The sequence below is a fragment of the Jaculus jaculus genome, chromosome 8 (genome assembly GCF_020740685.1).
Source record: "Jaculus jaculus isolate mJacJac1 chromosome 8, mJacJac1.mat.Y.cur, whole genome shotgun sequence".
NCBI classification, from domain to species: Eukaryota; Metazoa; Chordata; class Mammalia; order Rodentia; family Dipodidae; genus Jaculus; species Jaculus jaculus.
In genome coordinates this window covers 30,758,532-30,777,224 of record NC_059109.1, presented here as the reverse complement: position 1 = coordinate 30,777,224, position 18,693 = coordinate 30,758,532, and the positions used below count along the sequence as shown (strand labels likewise).

General features: G+C 34.0%; 1 protein-coding gene across 12 annotated transcripts in view; it reads right to left on the bottom strand.

Moving 5' to 3' along the window:
- The window catches only part of Khdrbs2 (KH RNA binding domain containing, signal transduction associated 2), a 502,543-nt gene that overhangs the window by 403,245 nt on the left and 80,605 nt on the right, over positions 1-18,693 (bottom strand). For 11 of the 12 annotated variants that reach the window (XM_045156384.1, XM_045156386.1, XM_045156383.1 and 8 more), the window contains exon 2: positions 7,945-8,072. In XM_045156384.1, the coding sequence (XP_045012319.1) occupies positions 7,945-8,072 (128 nt within the window). Of the gene's footprint in view, positions 1-7,944; positions 8,073-15,279; positions 15,323-18,693 lie in introns of those variants that run through there. The other variant, XM_045156387.1, reaches the window with a different exon arrangement.

Here is an 18,693-nt window from a genome sequence, read left to right as displayed (position 1 = left end):
CATTTGTCATATTAAGTTTGCAAACTTACTTTCCAAAAATTGTAGAATTTGTGTGATCAGACCAACATTTTAAAGGTCATAATTTTCTGTACACTCTGTAAAATCATTGTTGCTCAGAAGGAATTTTTGTATAACAATAAAAGAAGTTTTGTTTTTTTCTTTAAGTATTGTGGAGTAAAACCAGAACCCCATGCATGATAAGCTAGGCAAATATTCTACTAATGAGCTATATGTTTAGAACTCTTATTCATTTCATTTTGCTACAGGGTCTTACTAAGTTACTTATGCTGGACTTGAACTCACGCTGTAGTTCAGGCAGCCTTGACCTTGTAAATGTTCTGCCTTAATCTTCAGAATAGCTGACACTATAGCCTAAGCTCTCAGGATTTGCTCTTGCAGTGTTCTTATCAGTAATATATGCTTTTGTTTCATATTAGTGTTAAGCTATATATAGCTAATAACTGCCTATTGATATTTTTAGATTTTTATCAATTAAAAAACTAGGTTTATTTTATACAAAAGTAATAAATTAATTTCATTTTTTCTCAAATACTTGTTTCAGATAGTCAAATAACTTTGTCATTTGCCTTTTAGTTTTAGTATGTTTCAACATTACTTTTATTTGTAAAGAGTTTACATTTTATGCTGCAAAATAATTTGTTCAATTCTTACAGCTTCATTATTTTCAAATTTTCATTAAATTGCTTTTCTCGATGCAGAATTATGTAATAAAATTGTTCAGAAATCACAGTTGTTTTCTTTTTTTTTATTTTTAGTAGATAGTATTCAGATGGAATTTATATTTGTACATAGGATGACTAAGGTAGACAATCTTCTATTTTGCTGACCTATAAATGCTTATGATTTCTTCTACACAAGGGGCTAAATATTTAGTCATACATGCACATATTTACTTAATGAGAAAAGAGATGTTGATAATATAAAATGCCTTGGTTAAATAGTTCAGTAAATTTGTTTGGATTTTTAAAATTCTAAACCATTGCATCCTGAAATTAATTTCACTTCAGTATAATTTATGTGATATTGAAAGGTATTCATAACATTTTAACAGATTTTACTTCTGAAACTATGGATAATAAAAATTTACTTACTTAATTACTCTTAAATACATAATTCAGTGGCAATAAGTACATACACAATATGATGCAAATATCACAGAGAACTTCATTTAGGAATTTCCATCATCTTAAATACAATGTCTATACCTATTAAATACCTCCTGATTTCTCCCTCCATTTCATTCTCTATCTGTATGTATATATCTATTCTAAGTAGATACCTCATAAACGTGAAATCATACAACATGTGCTCTTCTTTTGTGTGGCCTACTTTACTTAGTATGATCAACAATTATATATGCAGGACTATTTGTTGGAAATCCATTGTTCTTTGAGATTAAAAAGTATCCCACTGTATGTATATGACACAGTCCATTTATACATTCATCCTTTGGGATATTGGAGTATATCTTCTTCTGTAATTGTAATGTGCTATGGACACTGGTGGGCAATATTTGGCAATATTTTAAATATTTACATTAATATGTATAATTGTTATTGATCTATAATTACACATTTGTGAGATCTTTGTGAAAACTATATGTGTGGAAGTAGATAGTTTATAAAAAGGCATAAATCTATATGTATCACAAAAAATTTCTTTTCATAATAATTTAAATTTGAAAGGGGAAAGAGTCATAGTTATTCTAGATGAACCTAAATACCTTGCTAATGATTGTTTTAACATTTCTTCCTCCAATCTTAGCATTCCCATAAACTACTTCTGACCGAGCGTGTGTCCCAGCCATGATAAGTTAACTGCAATACGATTGTTCTTCTCTGCTGTCTCCTGTCTATAAAGTCACTCCTCCAGCAACAGCTAAAAAGCAGAAGGCTTGCCAGTGTACTAATCGGTGTAGCTCACGGAAAGCTCACTGAGTTAAACAAGCAAACAGATGAACAACCAAGCAAATGAAATATAGTGACATTATAATGGAGTGTGATGAAAGGGGTTTTGGGCTCTAATTGGGCTCTTAATTAAGGACATTGGTTAGCCACTTGCACTAAAAATAAACTTGGGAACAAATTATAGTTTTCCAATTGAGGGTAATTGTGATAACTAGAAGGTCTTCTTCCTCAAGTGGTATGGCTAGATTTTAGCATGGGAATGCTCCTGAAAGAACCATGCATATTATAAGGCCTAGGCCTCAGCTTGCTGCTATTTCAAGGTAGAGGGTGTCAGGCACTGCTAGGCACAGGCTGGAGCCTTCAGGAGAGGGGCCTGAGCTACCAGGCACAGCTAAGGACCCCTGGGCTACAAGAGAGTGAAGGGGAAGGATAGATAAAGAATGAAAAGGAGGGAGAGCAGGAAGGGAAGTGAAGAAAGGGAAGGACAGGTAACACCCAAGAAAGTAAACAGGTGTCTAAAACAGAATGAAGAAAGCAGAACAGGCATTATTTCAGAAACAAGAAGGACACATTTTATAAGGATGATTGAGCCCATGGAAAGGAATGTTAAGAGAAGTAGTAAACATCATGCAGGTCAATGTGAAATGGAGAAGATAAATGAAAAATCAAATATGAAAAAGATGGAGTTCATAATAGGCACACATAAGTACAAGGGTCATCAGAAGTTAAACTGCAGACAATACCATGATGATCAGAAAAGAAATACTCAGGAAGATGATGTCATTCCTCCACATACCCTTTGGATATTATTCCTCATATAAAATTAGAACTTAAAGTATCATACCATTTCCTCAGTTGATATTTAAATTCACAAGTGAGAGACTAGGAAACTGACAGGACTGGAATTGAAATGATAAAGTATCTCAAATTCTATATTTCCTTTATAAAAATAATCATCAAAGCTGCCTAGCTGTCTGTGAAGATCAGGTTCTCATGCTTCTAGATTATTTTATTTAGAAATATAGAGAGCTTCTCTCTCACCCACAAAATAAATGAATGAATAAATAAATAAAATATTTTTAGGGACAGAGAGATGGCTTAGCAGTTAAGACACTTGTCTGTGAAGCCTAATATCCTAAGTTCAACTCTCCAGTACCCATGTAAATCAGATGTACATGGTGGCATATGGATCTGGAGTTTGGAGAGCTAGAGGTCCGCTGGTATTCCCATTCTCTCTATCTATCCACCTGTATCTCTCTCTCACTCTTTCATTTAAATATTTTTTATAAAGGAGGAGGGGGCTGGAGACATGGCTCAGCAGTTAAGGCACTTGTCTACAAAGCTTCAAGGCCTGGGTTTGATTCCTCTGTACCTACATAAAGCCATATGCTCAATGTCACATGCATCTGGAGTTTGTCTGCAGGGGGCGCAATATTTCCCTCCTTTCGTTCCCCTCTCACTATTTCTGTCTTCCTGTCTTGCTTCTTCTCTCTTTCTTTCCCCTCTTGCAAATACATAAATAAATAAATACTTTAAAAACAAAAAGAAAAATAGAAAAGTATTTTCAAGATTACAAGTGGTTAAATTTGGCTTTGCTAAATGGTCATTTTCCACATTAATAACTTCAGATCACATAGAAAGCTAGGAAAATGAGAGTCATCAAGTATTTGGATTGGGTATTTCATTTTCTGGAATGCCAAGATGGAAGTAAGAGTTGTTGGAGGACAGGAAATGCCACACAGGAGACAGCTTTGCTCTCTGGCTGAGCCAAGTAAGAAATACAGAACAAGTGAGATGCTTTGGAGCATATTTTGAGACTCTCAGTTCTCTGTGTTAATCAACATAAGGAATTGACTTGAAAAGCAGTAGAAGGGAATGCGGTAGCATTTCATTTTAACAGGGTAAATTTGGGGCAGATTCTCCCTCTTGGCAATGCAGCATTTTGTGAAGTTGGAAGAACTTAAGTTGAGAAATAAGAAATAGTCCTTGCAAGAAATTTAACTAGAGAAAATGTCTTATATCTTCCTGAGGATTCTGATATCATAGCAAAAATATTTTTAAAAGGCAGTAAGAACCCAGTGGGACAGACAAGTTCAGCAGCAACAATTACAGACCCTCTTTCCATTGAAGCATCACACAGACTCTTTCACGTGCCCAATTGTACAAAATAAAAAATAAAATTAAAATTGAAAAGAAAAAAACAGGAGAACTGCAGCTCAGGCCATTTGCAAATATTTTGCTTTCCTAAGTTTTACCGGGTGATTGTTGTGGTACAAGAAAAAATCTTCAAGCATTAAAAACTCAGTCTCATAATTTGAGAATTATACTCTAAGCTATATACTTATTCTTTTTTCACTTATAATATGCTTGTGTATCAGCACTAATTATGGACACAAAATTTTCTTTGAAGCCATTTCAAACTGTAACCAACATTAACAGACAAGTTTTTAATAAGATCATATTGTTTTCCTTAAATACATACATGATCTTATTAAAAACATGTGGATAATGAAGTTACTGCAATAAATCAAACTAACATACCCATCATATCACACTGATGTTCACCTTATTTCTGTGACAAAAGCAGCAAACAGCTCATTCAGCAAGAATCCCAAATATGCTTCCCTTAATCTTGTCAGCAAAACAGTAAAACTTAGCCATTAAAATTATATGATAATATGGTCTATTCGCCTCATATTGTCATTAAATATAAAGCACTAGAATTAGGTAAATCATTATCAAGATGCTTTACCAGCATTCTTATATTTTTCTGTAATTCAAAGGAGTAAACATTTTTCTATTCCTTGTATCCAGCTAAGTCAACTAATTAGCCTGGAGTTGGAGATTAATTGAAACAAAATCTATGTGAAGAAGGTCAAGTGGCAAAGTCATGATAAGGTCACTTCCTCAAGAATTCCCAGAGATATCTGCTGCCCTTTGTTTGAAAAGACTGTGTCATCCACACATTAATTACTAGATTAAACGGAAAGCAGGCATCAAGGGGGAGAGATGCTGCTAAGAGAAACTTGTATAAAGCAGTTCTTTTGCAGTGCACACCCCTGTGGGATAAATCACTGTTTGTTATGCAAGATTAGACTTTAAATCTATAGCACTATTCAAGGTCTTGTAATATCTTCCAATGTCACTTTTATTTCAACTCATGAATGTGCATCAAACGTAGGTCAAGTTTAGTGATCACAGTTCTGGCTTCTTGATATTTTGTACATAGTAGTCAATAAACACCAGACAAGAGAGAATCAACAAGTTTAGATTGTTTAATTCAAGGTGATAAAACATGGGTTGTCTTTGAAATACTGGAATTACTGTGTTGCATCAAAACAACAAGAACAACGATGTAGGTAGGTCATCTTTGACGAGAGATAAACTAGGACAGCTGGAGACAGGTGGAGTGTGTATGGCAAGATCCTCTCTGGCCAAAAAAGTTCTTGAGGTTTATTTAGGTATGATGACTAGGTTATTCTTAAAAATTGAAGGCTGAAAGCTACACATCAATTAAAAACTGGTACATTTTCTTAAACATGAATTATTACCTAAGGTTACTGCATTAACTTATTAGTCATGAGGAGCTATAGTTTGTCAAATGTTTCTACTACATGAGAATAGAAGAAACATGCAAGTATGATCAATCAAGTTAAAAATATGATGAGTTATAAAAAGATGAATTTATTTGCATTCAAATTTTCTATCTGTAATAAGATTAGGCTCAACAAATTATAAGCTTTCCATCATCTGATGTAATATACACATTCTGATTGCCATCATCAGACCCGGCTTAAGTGTACTATGATTCTAAAAATTCTATGTCCAGGGCTGGAAAGATGGCTCAGCAGTAAAGACACTTGCCTACAAAGCCTAAGGACCCAGGTTCAATTCCCCAACATAAAACCAGATGTACAAGACGGCACATGTATCTGGAGTTCGTTTACAGTAACTAGAGGCCCTGGCACACCTATTGCTTCTGTCTCTCTTTCTCTCTCTAAATGAATGAATAAAATATTTTTAAAAATCTAAGTCAATTTCCCGTGATCCATGGTACCCCCTCTTGAAAATCTTCCTATAAATAATATTATACTGCACACAAAACTTATTGATAAAAAATACTCTCATTTTATGCACTTTCATTAAACATGGCATTAAACCACTGAAATTGAAAGCAAGTTAAAAAGGTTCCATGATTCTAAGCTCTCCATGCCACCAGCTTCATCTGGCCAGAGATAATGGAGATACATTTGATTTAGAAATAAGAACTAAACATATCACTGTTTTCACACACACAAAGAACAGACAAGTGATATAATACTTGAACTCAACATATACATACATATATATATATGTATACACACACACACACACACACACACACACACATATGTATATGTTATTAAAAGAACTTTTTGAGGATATATTGCTTAATTAAACTATTTGCTGGGCTGTAGAGAAGACTTAGCAGTTAAGCACTGCCTGTGAAACTTAAGGACCCTGGTTCAAGGCTCGATTCCCCAGGACCCACGTTAGCTAGATGCACAAGGGGACGCACACGTCTGGAATTCGTTTGCAGTGCTGGAGGCCCTGGCGCACCCATTCTCTCTCTCTCTCTCTATCAGTCTCTTTCTCATTCTGTCTGTTGCTCTCAAATAAATGAATAAAAAACAAAAAAATAAAAAATAAAAGAAACTATTTCTTTGAAAAGGTCACATTTTTAAGTAGTATATCATATATATCATGTTTGTTGCCATGCAAAAATTTCATATGCTTTTAAATGATATCTCAGTATAAGACTCACAGAACATTAATGTAGAATAAATCAAATAAACTTTATTTTGGAAATATATAAACATTGAGCATGTATTTCTTGCAATATACTAAATCTTTTTCAACAAAATTTATGTGTTCCCAAAAATATTACATCTGAAAGTCACATTTTACAGATTTCTAGATTATAATAATTTTCAATGTTTCAGATAACTAGTAATAAAACATTCTAGTTAACTCTATTTACTAAAATGTATCATGTTAAGCCAGGCGTGGTGGTGCATGCCTTTAATCCCAGCATTTGGGAAGCAGAGGGTAGGAGGATCACTGTGAGTTCGAGGCCACCCTGAGAATGCATAGAGAATTCCAGATCAGCCTGAGCTAAAGTGAGACCCTACCTTGTAAAACCAAAAATAAATAAATTAATTAATTTAAAAAATTAAAAAATAAAATGTATCATGTTAGAGGAAAATCAAAAAATTAATAAAATATTTTGTAATCTTAAGATAATTACATGGTCCTTGCTTCACAAATTCATTCATTACAAAGTAAATTATCAGGTTGGTATTGAGTTTCTATATTTAGATGTCTTTCATACTTACAAAACAAAATAAACATGTGAACATGCTTTCTACTTTGAAATGTATTAATGTAATCCATGAGACCATGTCATTGAATGCCATATACATACCTACACACACACACACACACACACACACACACACACACACACACATACATGTATACATATAATCAATTATTGATGAGCTGAAAATTTTAAGAGATGCTACTGTATTAGGAACCATATCTAACTTATTTTGAAAGTTAGATATTTGAAAGTTAGATAGAAAGCTGGAGGGTATAAACCAAGAGGCCAGCAGATCATGTTATTTCCTGGATCTAGCAACTCCCTGTTTATTTGCTAATGTTACATATGTACTATATTAACCCTACTTATTTTTAAAATACAAACATACATTTTGACGGAAACTAAAACACAACAAATAGGTGTGCAAAATTGGATAATTTGGTGACTACCATGTTAAATACATGATTAAAATATGCTTCCATATACACAGCATAAGAATATAGTCAGAAAGATTTCCTTTCTTGTCAGTACTATGCATTTGAATATATATATTTCTATAACAAGGTTTTAATAATTTCTTTTATAGAAGTAAAGCCTTATTTTTATCATTTTTGTTTTCCTTAACTCAAAGACAACAGAGTTACGTTGTTGTACCTTTGGATATTGTTTGACAGGAATCAATACTCTTTCTGAGAGCTTTATGTTTTTGTTGCTGATGACATCAAGATATTTCTTTTCTTCATCTTCCTTTTTCCCATCTGATCCTTGGAATTTTTCAATTTCTAAATAAATCACAAGAAAAACAAGTACAATGAGACATAAATCATTATAGATAAGTTCATTTTACCCTACCTTAAAATTTTGAAAAATCTTAATTAAAAGCTGAGAAATCTTTTGGCTAACAGCTATGTGAATGTTCCTCGTATGTATTAAGGTGACCTTTTAACCTATGTGAAAAAGTGGAAAGATGTGACAGTGTCTTCTGGGAAAAATGATGCATTTAAGTAATTTAGACATGTATCAACAAAACACACAGAAAAATGTATCCTTTTTCTATTTAAAGTACTCAATCAAAGAACATTCCCAGAAGCAATGAAGAAGAGTATACTTTCAGGTTATGAGTTTTATTTTTAGTCAGAATAATTCCTAAAAAATAAAAACAATTAAAAATACCAATCATGAGTTCCCTAAAGCATAGCAAAGAGAAATTGTATTAGAACTTAACAATCTTAAAAGCAATTTCAAATGTGCCAAAACAGATAAACCATGTAATTCGTGGTTATTCATATTCATCACAATGAAATTATCTTTCCAGATATTTGAGGAAAGCTATTATTTTCATCTTAGTAGATCAGTTCCAAAATTAGGGTTGGAGAAATGGCACAATGAATAAAATTCTTGCTGCACAAATCTATGTAAGTTTGGGTCCCCAGAACCTGCATACAAGCTGGAAGGTGGGCTGCTCTAATCATAGCACACTGACAGTGAGACAGAAAGCAGGAATAGGAGAATTTCCTGGAAGTTCACACACCAGAGAGCCTTGTGAACATAGTAAGACATTTATTTTTTCAAGGAAGTAGTTATCCTCTGATCTCATAGTGCACTGTACCACATGTTTGTCCACACACACACACACACACACACACACACACACACACATGAAAATTATAGACATGAACAGAAAGAGCAGTGGAAATGTTATTCATTCAGCTCTACTTTTTGATAGGAAAGTTACTAGAATCAACCATAAAATGATCAAATGGTAAACATCTTAAAAAGCCTATGGTAGTTTTGTGGGAAGAAGTTCATGTCAGACAAATTCAATTTCTCTTTGTGACAGAATGGCGAAGCCACCATTCCTGTAATAGATTGGGAATAGAGTGAACTTCTTCATAGTTTCTCAGTGGTCTCTGTGGCCTAGGCAGTGTGACATCAAGTAGGTGGAAGGATGCAAGGGACAGTGACCACAAGTTCACTTTCAGTAACACCGAGCATAATGAGTATCATTTCCTGCAGTAGTCAGAGGCTTGGTATTGAAATATCAGAATAAAGAGCACTTTATGGTTCTAAGGCAGTTAAAAGTGACCACTCAACCTTTGGGAGTAGGACATTCAGAATCTGATGACTTGTAAAACAATAAAACTATTTTATTTTTTTTCTTGAGACAGGACCCAGGATTGTTACTCTCCTTGAATCCACTCTATAACCCAGTATGTCCTTGAATTTAGGATCCTCCAGACTCAGCCTTCCAAGTTGCTGGATATAGAGGCCTGTACCACCAAGTCCAACTTAAGATAATCTTTTATTGAATGATGTTTGTTTTATGGAACATTTAGACAAAGTAGTTATCCATAAAACATCAAAGCTGTATATACTTTCAAAATTGAATAGCATTGTGTACAGGCTTCAAATGATTTTACACATTTTTACACATCCTTTATTTAAATTTGACCACCATATTTTAGATAAAATATATTTAGAATTCTGAGAATATTTTCTTGAAAAATGTTACCTGTTTTATATTTACTTTGAAGATTTATGCATAAATCACTAAAGAATTTATTTGAGCTGATACTGGGACATCATCATCATAGTGCATTGAAGACCACATAAGAGCCTGCCCTGGGCATGTCTCCATTCATTTTGTACCAACTAACCATTGTCTTACATCAAATAAAGCTAGAACAAAGATGCAGATGCAAAAAAATATATACATTACTTCTGCGTCTGCATTGTTTTGCTTACAAGTATATAATTTCTTTTACTGTGATTTAACTAGATTTTTTTGTATTTTATTATACTTTTGAAGTTGAAATTTTGAACATTTTTAAATTTTTTATCTGTTAAAATAGCTAACATTAGAAATATTCCTTGGGAAAAATATCCTGCAACTGTGGTTACAGACACTGTGATATATATTGGAAATTATAGAATTTCTAAAGTTTCCTTTCATTAATTTCAAAACTCTGTTAGCAGCTGTTAAGAGAAATGTACAGGTGGCAAATAATGTCATTTTAAGATAGCATTTGGTTTCCTTTTAAGATTGAATTGTATCTATCCATTCAGTATTTCTGAATTTAAACAGGGATTTGTTAGTATTAAATGTTTACATAACACATATGCTAATGAAACAGGTCAAATGCTACATTACATACTGACATTTACAAATGTATATATTATCCTCAATCCATTTATTTGGATTCAAAATTCAAAAGTGACATTATTAAAGGTGGGATTGGGGAGAGGTATTGAGGCCACCTTGATGGGATTAATCATGTTATAAAAGAAGCCCATGTGAGCTCATTCATCCTTGTTACAACAAAATACAATGGAACAAGTAAAATGGGCTTCTTACCAATCTGCTAAATCATGGGATTTTCAATTTCCAGAATTTGAAGGCTCACATTTTTGTTAATAAGCTTTCACTTTACTGTCATTTTCCTTACGAATACAGTTCAAAATATACTGGCTCCTTTAAGGTTAAATATAACATTTCCTAATGCTAAAATAACCAGTGATTCATGTTTCAGACAGTATATTTAGTATTTAGTATTTTTTAAAGTTTATTTTAAAATTGGTATTATAGGACATAATAATACAAATTAATGGAATTTCCTGAGACATATACATTCATCTATACATTGATAACTGATTATTTCCATTCACACTTCTTTTACCTTTACTTCCCTCCTCCCTCTAAAACTCATTCTATTTCTAGTTATCTTAATCTTCATATCACTACAAAGAAGTCTTTACTAATTTATTGGTAAGAAACTGAGGCAGACATATGTTAGTAAACAGTAAAAACAGAGTCAAGATATAAACCTAGCTGTTTTTTAAAACCTGTGGATTCAATTTCTAGTGCTGGCTATCCCATAGTCATTGCTTCATCTCATCTCATTTTTTTTTTTTGTACCTTGCTTTTTCCTTTCCTCATTTTCTTCTATGTTTTCTAAGCTCTTTCGTTTTTCCTCCTTCTTCCTTCCTCTTTTCTTTCTGTCTCTGATAGATCTAAACTGAACTACCCAACGCTTCAGTTCTCACTATCTTCACACAGTTATTTTATAAGCTGGTGTGAGTTTTAGCTCTTCTGGCTGTTGCTGGTTTTCTGCTTTATTGTTTCTCAATGGTAATTCCAGCTGTGTGTGTACTCCACATTCTCTGCCAATAACTACATCTTTATCTTTCCTTTCTCTTGAAAATGTTCACATTTTTCTGATTTTACCAGGGTTCTTAATTATTCCCTCCCTTCTATATACAGTTTTTATGTAGTCTTTGATTGCATTACTGAAATCTGAAAACTCTCGAAATATTACTGATATTCATCAATAACAATATGTACACATTATATGAATACTTTGTATGTCAACCATATGTTAATAAAATGACAAGATTTTGCTCCTCTTTCTTGTTAAGTCAAAGATGGTGCAGGCTGGAGAGATGGCTTAGCAGTTAAGCGCTTGCCTGTGAAACCTAAAGACCCTGGTTCAAGGTTCGATTCCCTAGGACCCATGTTAGCCAGATGCACAAGTGAGCACATGCGTCTGGAGTCCATTTGCAGTGGCTGGAAGCCTTGGCACACCCATTCTCTCTCTCACTCTCTGCCTGCCTGCCTCTCTCTCTCTCAAATAAATAAAAATAATACAAAAAGATGGTGTGATAATGAGGGAAGGAGAAAATGAAAGGAGGTGGAATTACCTAGACTTGTAGGTCCTGCTATGTAATTCTTACATATGAAGAATCATTCTTTGTTTTGTTGATAATATAATTTTTAAAATAACACCTTCCTTATGCTTATAGCACAGTATCATCCTTAAGAAAAAATTAGTATCAATTTAAAATTTGTTTTTAAATTATTCCCAAATATGAGAAATTTAGTCTGTTTCAATATATAAATCTGAGCTTTACACTGGTCATTTTGTTACCTATGTTTCTCAGCACATGAAATTCATACATCCTAAACTAAGTGTATTGAGTAGCTCACAATGCCCTCCACACATTTTTCCTTCATATTTAACTGACCTCCAGAATCCTTCTTGTTTAGACCTTTAGAAAAATTAAAACCATTAAATTGATATGCTCACTTAAATTGGTATCCTGATATTGTACATAATTGCATTTATTGTGCTTTTATTTATGTTTTCAACTGGAAAATTTTAGAAATAACATATTAAAATACAGTTAGCACATAATTATACATATATAAATCTAGAAATCACAATATCTGATCACATTGATAATTTGTCATTTACCATATATGTTATATAAATATTGTCCTATTAAATACAAATGTAAAGCAGGGTATTTATAAAATCTAAGAATTTTTTATAAAATTACATACCACTGGATTCAAAGAAGATATTTAGCATGATCCTGGAATTTTATAACTAATGCCAGATATTATTCTAATTAATGATTTCTCACTTCATTATTTCAACAAGTGTTACAGTCATAAGAGCATATCACAAGTATAAATGATTTATAATAGATAGGCAAGAGTAAAATATAGGGAGTAAAGGGGAATATTTAGCTCCTATAACATGAATTGAAGGGTCATGAGTAAGTACATGTGTGGTAAGTATTGCAGAAAAAAGATACAATCTAAGTATATATAGGAATAGAAACAGGATGGCTCCTAATTTAGTGGTCCTAGAAAAAGAAATGTGAGTATGAATGAAGTGTGTGTGTGTGTGTGTGTGTGTGTGTGTGTGTGTGTGTGTAAGGTGCGGGGAGGCAATATTCATTTAACAACATAATTGTTTGGGGAAAACTATGGTTAATTATTTTCTTGGCTTGATTTATTCTTTTTCTTTTTCTTTCTTTTTTTTTTAAGAGAGAGATAGAGGAAAGAGAAGGAAGTAGTGCACTTCAGCCTCAGCCACTGCAATCATACTCCAGATGTTTGCACCACCTAGTGTGCATATGTGACCTTGTGCTTGCCTCACCTTTGTGCGTCTGGCTCACATGGGATCTGGAGAGAGATGGGACTTTAGGCTTTGTAGGCAAGTGCCTTAACCACTAAGCCAAACCCATATCTCCAGCCCTATTTATTTTTTAAAAGTTGCTTTATTTACTTATATATTTGAAAGAGAGAAAGAGGCAGATGGAAAGAGAAAAAGTGGGAACACCAGGGTCTTCAGCCACTGCAAAGGAACTTCTTCAGACTGTGTACCACCTTGTGCATCTGGCTTATGTGGGTACTTGGGAATCAAACCTGGGTTCCTTAGCTTTGCAAGCACCTGCCTTAACTACTAGGCCATCTCTAAAGCCCTGTTTTACTTATTCTTAACCATTCACCTTGATTGCATCATATTTCTGTGTTTTACACCAATTCACTTAACAAACAAATCAAATACCCCATGTTGTTAGAATTCAGATTGAATGAGTAATGAATACTTTCTTGGGATTCACTTCTGTGGAAATCTTTATGCCCAGTTTCTTTGTGGAAGGTGAAGTGAATTTGCTTTCAGGTGGTTATATCTTTAGATTTCAATCATAAAAAGAGATCAACTTAAAACATATACAAACTAGGCAAGTTTTAAAGAATGAATATATATTTGTCAAGAAGATTTTCAAAGTAAGTTTAATGTGATATGAAAACATGTATATGAAAGATATAATTTTAAAGTATATTTAAGCTATGAATAGTGAATTAATCTGAGTAGAAAACAACTGTTTTTAAAGAAGTGATTCTAATATATTATAGAAAGGCATGTTACTACTATAAATATTTTGGAAATAAAAATTCAATAAAAAAATTAAAATTGTAACTTTCCTTATGAGCTGTTTAAAAAGGATTTTTGGAGTGGGTTGTTTGACTTTTTTATTGTTTAGTTTCCACAAACCCATAGGGAATACATGCACCCTACTGAGGAGTGTCCCCAACAGAATAGGGGCAGGAACAAAGGAAAAGAACACATGATAGACCCATACAAAATATGTTGTTAATAATAATACATAAAATGATTTTAACTTCAATACACGATATCTTAACTATTCCACTATCAAATTAGACCCATTTAGCTTCTTGGTTAAAATTATTTATGCTTTTTATAAATCAGTATTAATATAATAAAAAGAGCACAGGAGAACAGAATCATTTCCACCATCCTGTTAGTCGCTCATGTGAAATTTCAGGCATCAGTACAAGAGGCAAGGTCCAGCTTTTCCATCTCCAAACCCATAGTAAAAGACCCAGTGCACTACAACTATGTTCCATGCAATGAAGACCTAGTTAATAAAGCACTATGAACAAATGATTTACCATACATTTACTACATTTATATTATATGAAAGAAGTAAATTTTAAAATTCTGTTCTCAAGAAATGGATGGTGAAGTATCAGTGATGATTTGACATGGGCTGCTTTTCCATCACAATTTTGTAGAGTAAGTAACAATTATCCCAAGTTTTAAGCATATGCCTTTAACTGTTGAGCCATATTTCTGGCTTATAAAAATTCTAACTTCTTCCTGGCTCAGCTCAGTCTCACTTTCTCATGGAGATACAGAATAACTCTGCATTTCATGTCCTGTGTCTTAAATGACTTCTTCAACCTGCCTCTCCTGGCAAACACAGCCTAAGTCCATACCTCCAGTATGTGGCACTGGACAAGTCCCTCAAGCCTTAGCCACACACAATAGGGTGAGAATCAATGTTACGAAAGACATATTGGCATATTCTTAAGAACACAGGCTTCCTGCTGTAGCATTAGATCAGCCACTCGTTAGTTATGTGATAGTTTGCAATGCAAACTGTGATAGCTGTTGCTTTCTAAGCATTTTCTAAGTGCATGGCAGTAATCTCCTTTCTGCACCTAAATCAGCCCATTTTCTGAAGTTTTCTTAGTCACCTTACCAATTTGTAAAACAGGGAGACCACCATCATAAAACTGCTATAAGGATGGAATGGATGAAACTATTCAAAGAACTTATAATGGTCCTTGGCATTTCATAATAATTGCAGTCTAGCTGCATTCTATTTAGTTACCTGTGGGGGCTGACATGAGACTTCACCGAAGTCACCTGCATCACTGTAAGACAAGATCAGCACAGCAAATCTCAATGTTTATCGTTCAGGAGAAGAGAAATTACTCAATGCCCAATCACACCCTATATTTTAAAGTGCCTCTTGGGCTGGAGAGATGGCTTAGCAGTTGGGCGCTTGCCTGTGAAGCCTAAGGACTCCAGTTCGAGGCTCGGTTCCCCAGGTCCTATGTTCGCCAGATGCACAAGGGGGCGCACACGTCTGGAGTTCGTTTGCAGAGGCTGGAAGCCCTGGTGCGCCCATTCTCTCTCTCTCTGTCTTTCTCTCTGTGTCTGTCGCTCTCAAATAAATAAATAAATAAATAATTTTTAAAAATTTATTTAAAAAAAGTGCCTTTTGTCACACGGAATGTTTACTATACATATGTTAAGAATGTAATACATCTTCACTTAAATACAATATTAGACACAATCAATGAAAATGATAAATACTAAGCCTCAGTTATGGTAAGAATATGAGGAGAAATAAATTGGTACAACACTTATAGTCTTTCTTCACAAAGGTAAAAGATAAAGATTTCTTTTCCAATGTTTTTTTGTATGTTTTAAATAATTTTCAAGATAAAATATTATATTTTATTGATGCTTATTCTATAAACAGTGTTTAACTTTCCTGCTTATGTTCCTCTCTGTGAATCTATTCAAAGTCTGCTAATTATTTGTTTAAATATTTATTATTATTATTATTAATTTTAATGCTGGGGATCTAACCCAGGGCTCTACCATGGCTCCTATACCACTGCCATCTTATCACCTGTATGTGAGCCTTTCAATAGGTTTTCTGAGGACCATGTGCAACTTGTCTTCCATATTCAAGTCATCTTTTAAACACACAGATGTGGGCATTATATATGTTTCTTTTCCACAGAATATGGTACCTGTACTGTGCTTATTTACTACCTGTACTGTGTTTACTTGCAACCTAGCCTGTTTGAATGAGTGAGTTTAAGTACCCTAACATGCCCCTACTTAATACCTAAAGACTAAATTCTAAGTATTTTTTTCCCTTTTATTAAAGTTGATCAGCCATCCCAGGTCTCTTGTCACATTCTACTCTTGTTTCTGGTACCCACATGCATACCAGTGTATTCTGTCCTTATGCTCTGAGCAATCCACAAGCTTGCCTATTGATGCTTACTCCTTCTGACCAGGGTGGGGCGGGGCGATTGTCCTTTCTGTAGCTGTCTGGTTCGGATTGATATTTTACAAGGTATCCATCGCAGGTTGTCTGTAGCACTTCATTTTATAATGTAGCACTTCCATCTCATTGTAACACTCTATGTCCAACCCTTTTCCTTATTACACTGTGGCTTCTTGAAACCAGGGACCACATCAAATTAATCATTTTTCATTCCCACCACACACTACAAAATGGATGAACTGAATGAAAGATAAGCTCAAAGTTGGGCTGGAGAGATGGCTCAGTGACTATGGCACTTGCCTGCAAATCCTAACAGCTGGAGTTCAGTATCCACTTAAAGCCAGATGTATTGGGTAGCACATGCATCTCAAGTTCACTGGCAGTGGCTTGAGGGTCTAGAAAGCCCAGTCTCTCTGTCTCAGTTCTCTCCCCACCCTTTCTCCCTTTCTCTCTCCCCTTGCAAATAATAATAATAATTAATAATAATAATAATAAAGTCAAGCATACTCCTGTACTCCTCAAACTGTCTCTCTGAGGAAGATTTTTTTTTCTAGATTAATGCCTCTCAATTTTCATTACTAAGGTTCAGAAGATATGTGTTTCTCACTCCTATGATTTTTTTAATATTTTATTTTATTTATTTGACAGAGAAAGAGGGAGAGAAAAAGAGAGAGAGAGAGAGAGAGAGAGAGAGAGAATGGATGTGCTAGGGCCTCTAGCAGCTGCAAATGAACTCCAGACATATATGCCACTTTGTGCATATGGCTTAAAAGGGTCTTGAAGAATCAAACCTGGGTCCTTTGGCTTTGCAGGCATGCACCTTAAATGCTAAGCCGTCTCTCCAGCCTACATTATAATGATTTTTATGTTGTTAACATGGAAATATGTTCATCAGTTCCTATAAAATCCAATACAAGGATTCTGTAAACCTGGATTGGTTTTCATTTCACACATATTCCTTAGTGAGCATTAAGAAAGGGTAGTAATAACTGAGTGGAAATGTATATTGAAGTGAATTTGATGAGCAACAATTGATTTTTTAAACACATAATATAATTGTTATATACTGTCTAGGAGTACAGTTGACTTGATTTTAGGAAATTGGTTAAAGGTTTGAGTTGAAAAATAAAACACTATAATTCATCATGGAAAATAATATAAAATAAACACATTTTGTTCAAAACATTTGATAGTAAAATAAATTACTGAGCCACATTTGGTGGATGTCTGTATTTCCAGGTAGAAGCAAGAGGATCAGATGTTCAAAATCATCATTGGCACCGGGCCTGGTGGTGCAAGCCTTCAATTCCAACACTAGGGAGGCAGAAGTATGAGGATCGCTGTTAGTTCAAGGCCACCCTGAGACTACATAGTGAATTGCAGGTCAGCCTAGGCTGCATGAGACTGTGACTCAAATTATTTAAAAACAGAAAATGCAAATGCTATTGAAAGAATAAAATAGAGACAAATTACTAATATTAGTTAGAAATAGTCTATTCTCATTAATTAATTTCTTATTTAACACAGCATATTAAATTGTTTTTATTTCCAGAGCATGAATAGAACACATATCCTATGTGTATGGGAGAAAATGCCTTTGGGTGCTACAGAGATAGCTCAGAGGGTAAAGCTCTTGCTGCACGACACTGAGGCCTTGGCTGTGGACCTGCAGACTTCAGGAAGAAAGATGGGAGTCGAAGAGAACAGAACTTCTCAGAAGCTCTCAGGAGAGCTAGACAGTCAAATAAGACAGTGAATAAAATTGGTAATGAGATATACTGCATCAAACATGTAGAAGTGAAGACTGGCTCCAGAAAGCCATCCTGTGACCACTATAGACATGCCATAACACTCACATGCCCACACTCACACATGTGAACCCACACATGCACATATGTAAATATACTATACACACAAAAAGACATTTATTATAAAAAAACAGGTCTTGAAATGTATTATCTTAAAAAAATAGAACAGCATATTTAAAATCAGTACCCCAAGTTGTATTTGCTTGGCTCCCATTAAAGACTGTTTTTGAATCTAACTGTGATAATTATATAAAATAGCATGTACTCACCATTTAGACTAAATTTACAGAAGAGCTACAAGCAGATGTGTATGAATTTGATTTAATATATCTTTAAGATGTTCAGAAGCCTAATTGCATTAGGTATTCCTTGTGGTTAAAAATAAATTCTTCCTGAATTGTACAAGGGA